This window comes from Balearica regulorum, chromosome 5 (assembly GCF_011004875.1).
Source record: "Balearica regulorum gibbericeps isolate bBalReg1 chromosome 5, bBalReg1.pri, whole genome shotgun sequence".
Lineage (NCBI taxonomy): Eukaryota > Metazoa > Chordata > Aves > Gruiformes > Gruidae > Balearica > Balearica regulorum.
The window spans coordinates 10,225,290-10,234,886 of record NC_046188.1 but is presented as its reverse complement, the minus strand read 5'-3'; the positions used below and the strand labels follow the sequence as shown (position 1 = coordinate 10,234,886).

At 43.8% G+C, this 9,597-nt stretch overlaps 1 protein-coding gene across 2 annotated transcripts; it reads left to right on the top strand.

Moving 5' to 3' along the window:
• Positions 1–665: 665 nt before the first annotated feature.
• SIVA1 (SIVA1 apoptosis inducing factor) lies at positions 666–2,563 on the top strand. 2 transcript variants are annotated; one of them, XM_075753434.1, is made up of 4 exons: positions 666–847; positions 1,077–1,283; positions 1,678–1,837; positions 2,331–2,563. In XM_075753434.1, exons 1-4 carry the CDS (start codon positions 730–732, stop codon positions 2,386–2,388), a joined length of 543 nt encoding a protein of 180 aa, XP_075609549.1. In that variant the 5' UTR covers positions 666–729; the 3' UTR covers positions 2,389–2,563. The 2 variants fall into 2 exon arrangements, with proteins under 2 accessions (XP_075609549.1, XP_075609550.1); XM_075753435.1 differs by having other exon boundaries at positions 669–847; positions 1,681–1,837.
• Positions 2,564–9,597: the final 7,034 nt, after the last annotated feature.

Sequence of the window (9,597 nt, the reverse complement as noted above, 5' to 3'; positions counted from 1 at the left end):
AGCTGAGGCCATGAGTGGTGTCTGCTCTTGTGTTAGCAGGTGCTGAGGAGCACCTTGACCAGACAGAGGCTGGGCACCCTCCGTGGTGGTTTTAAAAAAAAAAAAAAAAAAAAAAAAGTGAATTCTTGCACTTGTGCACATTTTCATTGGTTCTACAGCATTTAGACGGCTAAAACTGTGGCAGGCAGTTTAAGTTTCAGGAAGAACTACCTGAGCCTGAACACTAAAGTAACCTGCAGGACTGTCAGAAAGGAAGATGAGTCTGAAAATGTTAACGGGGAACGAGGGTTTATTGACAAACCCAAGTTTCAAAACCTTGTTTTGCTTCGTCCTGTCGGGTTCTAAAGGCCCAAGGGCCGGGCGCAGGGAGGAATGACTTCCAGCCGTCGAGACGCGTGAGGAGCGGGGGCGGGTGGAGCGGCAGGGCCGGCCGGGCGCCGCAGACAAACCCCGGCGGGCGGCAGCGGGCCCTCGGGACGCGGTGGAAAGCGAAATTTTCCTGCGATGGGTACCCTGCGAAGCGAACCGAGCGGTACCGGCTCCAAAACACCTCAGGATGGCGAGGCGAGGGGAGCGGACGGGAGGATTCCCCGGGGCCGGGCCTGAGGCGACACCACCATCGCCCGCCCCGCCCATCGCCTCGCGCTCGCCGCTGCCGCCCGCCATTGGCCGGGCGCGGGGTTACGCCACGGAGAAGCGGTGTCCGTGGGAGGCGGTGCCGGGCCCGCCATGCCGAAGCGCTCCTGCCCCTTTGGGGAGGCGGCCCCGCTCCAGCTGAAAACACGCGTGGGGCTGCGCGAGCTGAGCCGGGGCGTGCGGGGCGAGGAGTACCGCCGGGAGGTCTTCGGTGAGGCGGGGGGGGGGGCGGAGGGGAGGGGGAAGCGCCGGAGCCGCCGTCCCGCCGGGCCCGGCCTGTGCCCGCAGGCCTCCCCAGCCGCCTCTGCCTCCTAACGGCCGCTCCGGCGAGGCAGCGCCTCGCTGCCCGCCCCCTCCCGGGCCTGGCCGGCGGGGTGTGAGGCGGGGAAGCCGCCCCTAACTCTCCTCTCCTCTCCTCTCCTCTCCTCTCCCGCCGGCAGAGAGGACCCGGCGGCTGCTCTTCAGGGGCGCCCAGGCGTACATGGAGGGTGCCTGGCCCGCCAGCCCCGCCGCCACCTGTGCGGTCACCCGCTCGCCGGAGCCGGGCGGGGAGGCGCAGGACAGCAGCGCGGGACGCCGCTGGAGCGAGCAGCTCTTCATCGGCCACGACGGGAAACTGCTGAGGCGGCCTGCCGCCACGGAGAAGGGTGAGTGGCTCCGCCGCGGGCAGGCGGCCGGCGCTGCTCTCCGTCTCCCGGGCTTCATGGCACTGGTCGGGCGGGTGTGTGTGTCCCTCTGTAGTTCTTCTTTATTTCCCCTTTTTTTAAAGGAGCTGTTAGATTTGGGCTTCACTGCTGGATTTAGGAATTGTTGCATATACGGTCTGCTTGACTATCTTAGTGGTCTTGCTATTGAATAAAAAAAGAACCAACGAAGCTGGAAGCAGTGTGGCCTGTGCTGGTGCCTGCAAGTGTGTTCTGCAAAGGGCTGCCACCTGTAGCTCTAATGCTGAGTGAAGATACCACACTCTACGGTTCTCAGAACTTCCAGATGCTTTTTGTGTTTTGCTGTACATCTCTTTTTAATTGCATCTTTTCCTAGCAGTTCCACCCATGGGAGTTTCCAAAGCCTGTTCATCGTGTGTAAGGACAGCTGATGTCAAGGAAGCGTGTACACAGTGTGACCAGTTCATCTGCCAGAACTGCAGCAGGCTCTGCAGCTGCTGTAACACAGTTACCTGTTCTTTGTGCTCTACTATTGAGTAAGTGCCTTCTGAAATTTTAAGCTTATTTTAACTACTTACACCCTGAAAAGTGGCTGTAGCATGCGAAGACACAACAAGATACCTAGCTCATCCACATGATGGCCTTGGAACCCTTCTTATGTTGCTTTAGCAGCAGTAGAACTGTCTGAAACATGGAGAATAAGATGTCGATGTGAAGTGGGCTAATTAGTCTTAGTGCAAGTCTAGTTTAGCTTCTCATTTAAATGTTCTAGGAGGCAAAAAATCCTTTTGCTTTCCTGCCAGCAATATAGTATGCTGGCCAGTGATAAATGAATATGCTCCCAAGGAGTCGTCTTAAGTTTTTGCCATCATTGTTACCAGTTCTATGATATAAAGAAATATTGAGTGTGCTGTGTGGGAGTCCCGAGGTTACAGTTGATAATGGAATAGGATGGCATTCTTTGTTATGTTGCAGAAACAGTAGACACACTGACTTTGTTTCTTTTGGTTTTCTTTTTTTTTTTCCTAGTTATGGTGATGTGGGAGAGCAAGTTCTCTGCAATGGTTGTTCAATATTTCAAGTCTGAAACTTGATGAAATAGCCTTTATTGCTAAGATGTCCATAAATTTCATGAAGTCTCCTCCTTACGGCTGGTCACTTAATCCTTTTAGCATGTGAACTAATTACGAAATTTCTATGTTTTATATCTTTATATTGTATTTTTTAATATTGTAGCTAAATAAACTTTTATATTTTGAGGATTTCTAGATTATTTCGAGTCAACTTTCTCCTTGTCCCTAGTTGTGATATACCTATCTGGAAGGGGACACTTTGTTCTCTTACCTGGTGTTCCTTATTTGATAAAGAATTCAGAATATTCATTCATTGTCTCTCCACTTGTTGCTCATGCTAGAACATGCTTTTGTGGGATCAGAATAGAAATCAGTTGCTCCTTGAGTGCTTTCAGGTGAGTGTAAATCTATTCTGGACACACAACATTTTCTTTGTGAAAAAGAAAACTAACTGGCAAAGTCAGCCAGGCCTGAAGGCTTTTCCAAAGAGGGAATTTCTGGTTAATTTTTTTTTAAACTGTCACAAACATCTTATGATTACTGACAGCTTGAATGGTTTCGATTGTTCTTTCCATGGTAACTTTGATAGAATAATGGTACACCAGACTTGGAGCAGAAAAGCTTTTCTCAATAGTTAAGTGTCAAAGACTAGTTTTCCTGTGCTGTCCTTGCAAGGTCTTTCTTGAAAAGTGGCTTGTTTGTATAAGCTGATCATCTGCACTGCAAACTTCATATTGTCCTGAATACCCACTCAAAAATAGCTCACGAAGTGGTCTGAAAAATGGTCAGCACTCAAGTGTACATCTCCATAAACTAGCTCATGCCTCATTTTCCTTTCACATTGCTGCTGAGTCTGGTTTGCTTAGTATTGTTGGTGCTGTGGGAGCACATCAAGTACTACTGGAAAGACCCTCAAAGTAATTTTCTTTTACTACTTTTGCTATGGTTTACAAATAAAAACACCAGACTTACCATTTTGCAAACCAACCACGTGTAAGACAACAACGGTGGTCTTCAGGAAAATCAATGACTTAAGTGGCTGATTTCAGACACTAGGAAAAAAGGAACAGATTTGAGAGGTAAAAAAAAATGCTCCTGGCACTCCTAGCTAATGCTCTGTTTCTCAAATTATTTGCCCTGAATTCCCAAAGCAAAGTCTGCCACTCATGCTTCCTAGTTTTCTCAACTATGATTAGTATGTTTTGCGTGGAGTAACTTTTTTTTTTTAACCTCTTCCCCTCTCCTGTAGCAATTTCTGTTTGAAGAAATTGAAAGGCCCTTGCAATGCAAGTTGAGAGATGTAATTCTCTTGTGGGGACATCTTTATTTGACATGCTTTTGAAAGCATACTGGGTGTTTTTTACATTTCAGAATGCTGCAACTAACCAAATGGAACAGTAAATGCTTTAGCAAAGGGTGGGTGATAGCTGTTGCTGAATAGCACTACTACTTCATACCTGCATAGCGCATGGCTCTGGATATATCAGCCACAGTGAGGTGCAAGATGAAGTTCTTTCTCGCCCCAGTGTAATACCTTGTGTAATTATGCAGAGACACTGTAAAAGCATTTGTGCCCTTTAGGGTATCCTGGGGAGGGTCACTTTGCTACTACGTCAGCCATCTGTGTGCTAGCATAGTCTGGCTGGTGACTCTTTTTTTTTTTTTTTTTTTTTTCCCCTGTTCTGCATGCTTTGTAGCTGGTTAAAATGGGAGGGTTTGCTAGTTCTTATTCCAGTCCTGATTTTGAGCAACTGTAAAATGTATCTTGTCCCCACCCCCAAACGAAACAAAAGTCTATGTTAGTCAGGTGAGCTAGTAGTAAAAATATTAGAGTGTGCAGTAATTCCACAGTATTATCTGTGTCTTCAAAACTGTAATAGATTATCAGGCTGATGGCAGATCCCTGGTGCAGTTCCCAGCTGTCAGGTATCATAGGGCCGGTAAAAATGTTGTTCCTGTGGTCATCATCTTAAAACACAAAGCTGAGTTTTGTGAATGGGAAGAATCTGTGGGTTACTGCATTTAAATGTTAGTTTTAGGAAAGAATTTTAAAACTTGGCTTTGTTTCATTTTAAGCTCTAAGCAGTGAACAAAAATGTTTTTCAGTGAAGCATGTTTTTCAAACTGAAACCTCTAAGTATGTATCTGCTTTTCCTCATTCTCTCCCGAGGGCAAGAGACTGAAAACACTGTTTTGCTTCTAGGCTCCTGGAGAGATGAGACATGTTGTTTACAAATGATTTATGTTTCAGAGTAGTTGATAGATATGGGTTTTTAGCTCATCTAGTCACTGCTGTATTTCATAGAAAGCTGTCCTCTATAAACAGTGACATGGATTTTGTAGCTTAAAGTTCTTATTTGTTATCTTCTAGCATACCTCTTGAAAGATGGTTGTTCATTAGGACGGATACCTGATGCGGAGTCAAGAGCTGGGAGAAGACAAAAGCAGGAGGGCTGGAAGAGAATGGTTAGAGGCTAGGAGGAGCACAGAACAGCGTAGTGAACTCTTGCATCAGGGTGGTGCATCATACATGCAAGAAATGGGGTTTTTTTAAGTGGTTACCAGCTCAGAAGGTGTGAAAAAGCTGCTTCTCGTGTGCTTGTATCTCCCCAAAGACTCCAGTCTCACTGTTGAGGAAAGTTCCTGCTCTAGTTCTGCGGTTCTTAGATGAACAATGGGAGGTAGGAGTGGGGACTGTTTTTATATCTTTATATTTCCTACAGAGAAAACTTACGGGAAGGGAAGAATCTTTGGGTGAGAGATCCAAAGATTTTTCTCTTTGTCTAATTAACTCCTACTCACAAGGCGTTGTCTGTTGCCACTGCTCACAGAGCTGTACATTGGGTACTCCTAGGACTGCATATGAGAGCCAGATAAATTGTCTGGCTTATTAGTTGAACAGGAAATTGGTTTTTATACTGTGCTTTGTTGTTCTTGTATGTTCTTCCCCTCCTATTCAGTGCAAAGTGTCAAAAATCAAAGTTTGCCTGGTGTTCAAAGGGAAGGAGATCCTCTGAGGAGCCAGCATATTGATGGGTGAAAATATCCTACAGTAATGGTTTTACAGATGGATGAGAAACTTCTTCTGAGGCCTGTATATCATTACTGGTGAAATATGTCTCAAAGAGCACAGTTTTATGTCTAAAAGGAAGTCAACTGATCTGATCAGGATAAACCAATTTCCTTTAAACCTAGTATGTGAGTAAATACTAGAAATGTATGGTTTCAGAGATACCAGATATTCCTTTAGGGACAATTGAAGGTGGGTAGTCTTCAGCATCTACAATTTGCATTAGAACAGAACCATACAATATTATGAAGAACTTCATTAAAAAGGTCAAATACACTTGAGTTACCTCCTTCATTAGCATTTCTCCATTACATGCATACCTCATAGTAGTGTTGTGTTCTTGGCTGGGTAGATCAGATTTGGTGGTTACACAAATCACCTTAGTTCTGTGCCTGCAGTGAGTAATTCCTGTATGTTTTGCAGATCAGGTCAGAAGTTTGTTTGCTTTCCAAGAGAAGTGAGCCATTCCATAGATGATCCAGACACCCTAAAAAAATAAAAAAATTGTATCTCTGGACACAAATCTAACCAGTGCCATTGCATGATTAGTATGTTTTCTGTGTAATGCAGCCAGCACCTAAGCCTCTTCCCCTCCTCATTTTAGCATCCATTTGGACCCTGACTTGTAGCCAATTCATGACCTTTTTTTCTTTTTTTTCTCTTTCTGAGTAGGTGATAACTAGATGCAGCTGTATTTTGTCTTGGGATGGGGCACAAACCCCAAGTTATTTAGGTGTAAGTGAAAGATGAGGTCCTTTTTTTCTTTATGAATATGGGTAAGACATTCATGCTTTGCTTCTGTGCTGTATTTGTGACCGTCAGGCATGACATACTAAGAAGTGGCAGCAATCTACAAATTGTTTAAATCTTCTGAATTCTCTCTGAAGAGGTGCAACCAAGAAGTAGAAGTGGAAACAGTATCTTTGTCCCTAGATTTGTTAGACCTGATTGTTTTGAAAAGCACAGCTGGCCTGTAGGTGAATTGGTTAGACAACAGAAAATACCAGCACTATGCAAATTATACATACTTCTCTTTCACCATGCAGAACCCTAATAGTAGTTGCTTGATAGTTTTGTGTTTTGACAAGATCAGACTCAATTAAAAAATTGAATCCTAGCAAAACTTAACCAATACTAAACTCCCACCTATGCTGTATGTGTACAAACTTAGATGTACTGCTCCTTTGTAATTTTTGGTTAGTTGTAATATTGTTTCATCATGGCAGATGATGCAACTATTGGCTATTTGTGCTGCCTTTACCTTCCATCTGGATTCCAGTAGTGCTGAGTACTTGGACGTGAAGTCCTCAGTGCTTGGGGAAACTCCAGATAGTATAGAGTGTGGCGGTGTATCTCCACAGTTTATTCTGTGTATGTCAAGCTTGTCCTCTGTTCTATGAGCAGTTTACTACTGATTGTCAGACTAAGCTTAGATCCCAAGCTATTGTAGAAATGTGTGGGGTTGTCCAAGCAGAGGGAGGAAAACCTCAAACCACCCGACAGAAGCACTTTACCAATGGGCAGAACAACACTGCTAGAGCAGCACAAAGATTGTATCGCCAAGCTTTGTTGCATTATGTTGGGTATTATAGCTTTGCAAAGGTGAAATGAGAGGGTTTGTAGGAGGCTCTTCCAGGAGAGCATCTTTCTTCCAGCAAGCTTTTGCACGAGGACAGATAAGGCTAAGAAAGACCATGTGTACCCTGATGTTGAGTTTCCTTCTGCTGTTTCTTCTGCTCTCTTTAGGGTTTTTCATTACTGAATCTTATGGGGGAATGTAGCACAACTTTGAACGTTGTGTTTTGTTTATGTTGAAGCAAATTTGTTAACCTATTAAAAGTGGCTAAGAGGCTTCAGAAAATGTTAATGCTTCTTTAAAAAATAAATAGGAGCTATGTAATTCAAAGACCACTGAATGCTGCTTGTGGATAGAAAATTGGAGGAAAATTATTCTAAATATTTTTATTTTAAATTATTAAAAATGCTATAGCATGAAAGTGATCAGACACTGTATATTCTATAATATTTTAATGACTGTCACAGTTATACATAACTCTTCTATCTTGTTCTTTTGTATAGATACTTTTTTCTAAAGAAATTGAAATATACTTTTTATAGTTCATTGTATTTTGAACTGCTACCATTATACTACAAGTTTTAATGATATTTGCTAGTGTTGTGTATTCTGGGCTTTTATTATTTTGGTTTTTTCCTTAAGGAAAAGCCTCAGCTGGAATCAAATTATTATAGTTTACACTTTTATTACAGGGTTTTACTTCTCATGGTTGTGATTTCCATTAAAACCTAATGATAGATGTTATATTACTTATCTATTGCAGAGATTATTATTGCTTAAACACATTGTGGTTATAGGGTTTATTTTAAACTTTAAGATTTATTTAATTTTCTTACATTGTTTTACTCTAATGGCTGAAGTCATGATCTCTTTCTCATTCGTTCTGTTGTCACTTATTCTGTAAGAGACAGATCTTTTTCTGTTTCTTTCCCTGACAAATACAGTTGTAGGCAGTGGGGCCAGATGTCCACCTGATAACCTGCACAGCAATGTCAAAATCAACGCAGTTTCACCAGGTACTATCTTCATCTGTTCTACATACACATGCTCTTAAACTTGTACTGAAGGTTCCAAAACCTGCCAGCGGCTCCTTGTGCCGAAGTCCACTTTAATCTGATTAGAGACTTAAGATAAAACATAACTATTCATCCTACCTTTTCAGTAGAAGTTTCATGTTATAGCCACAGGGTGGCATCACTATGTTAGTTTTGGGTAGATTGTTACTCAAGTGCTTAGTTTTTTCTCAAGTCCTTACAGCTTGATTGATACTGTTATAATTGGACTGCTGGGGGAGGGGGGGGGGTGTGTTTAAAATATCCCCCTTATAAATCTGTAGGTCCAAACCAAATGCTTCCAAAACTGATTTTTATGCAAAAATACTTTGTACCATTCATAAAACATAGCCTGAAATGCAAAATGGACCATTTTGCTGTCTGCAAAGACAAAAGCAAAATGTAAATCATATGCACAAACATAAATTGAACACATTATTTTTTTCTTTGAATTTTAAGGTATCAGTATCATAAACAAGAGTATGTATGTGCCAGACAATATGTAAGTTATATCACTAGTTTCTTAAAAAACAAACCCAAACCAACCCAAATGCAAACACCTTATGTCACATGCACATTTTGTTACATCGAATTAACATATCACATACAAGTTGCTTCTCATAAAGATGTGGACAAGTACAGTGACTGCTGTGCCAATAGTAGGACTGTAAAGCTGGATTCTGAAATGTCCTGGAGGGTGCTGGGCGAGCAGGCTATCCTCACTGGAAGGCTGCTGTCCTTCGCCTTTGAATGGCAGAGGCAACTGGGGATGGTCCTCATGACTGAGAAAAGGTGAGGGTTGTGCCATTCTTTGAAGAGAATTTGAGGAATTACAGGCTGGTCAGTCTGACCTTAGTCCGCAGGAAGATGATAGTGTGAATCCTCACAAAAGCTGTGTCCTGCACTACATCCAGGCACGTGAAGGGCAAGAACATAATTGGGAACAGTCAACACGGATTTGTCAAGGGCAAATTATGTCTGACTGACCTAACTGAACATCGCCAGGTAAAGGAAATGGATGTCATTCACCTTGACGTTAGCAAGGCTTTCAACACAAGTCCCCCAAAGTACTGTTGTAGGAGCCGAATTGGAGAGGTATGGTTTGCACAGGTGAACTGTAAGGTGGGTAGAAGCTTCACTGGACTGTCAGACACCACGGGCTGTGACAGGCAGGGCAAACCCAACCAGCAGCTGATTACCAGTAGCGTTCCTCAGGGGTTGTCACTGGAGCTGATGCTATTGGATGTCTTTGCCAATGACCTGGACGATGGGACAGAGCAGGCCTGTAGCCCGTCCCTGGGTGGTGCCGGCTTGGGGGCACTGGTCAGTACGTGAAGAGGGGCAGCACAGGAGCCTCAACAAGGCATAGGGTGGGCTGGCAGGGGCCTCCTGGATGGGCCTTCTGGCTTCGGTGAGCGCAAGTGCAAAGTCCTGCCCTGGGGAAAGGTGGCTCCATCCATAGCCCAGTCTGGGTGCTGGCTGACTGGAAGACAACTTTGCGGAAAAGGGCCTCGGTCACAGTGTG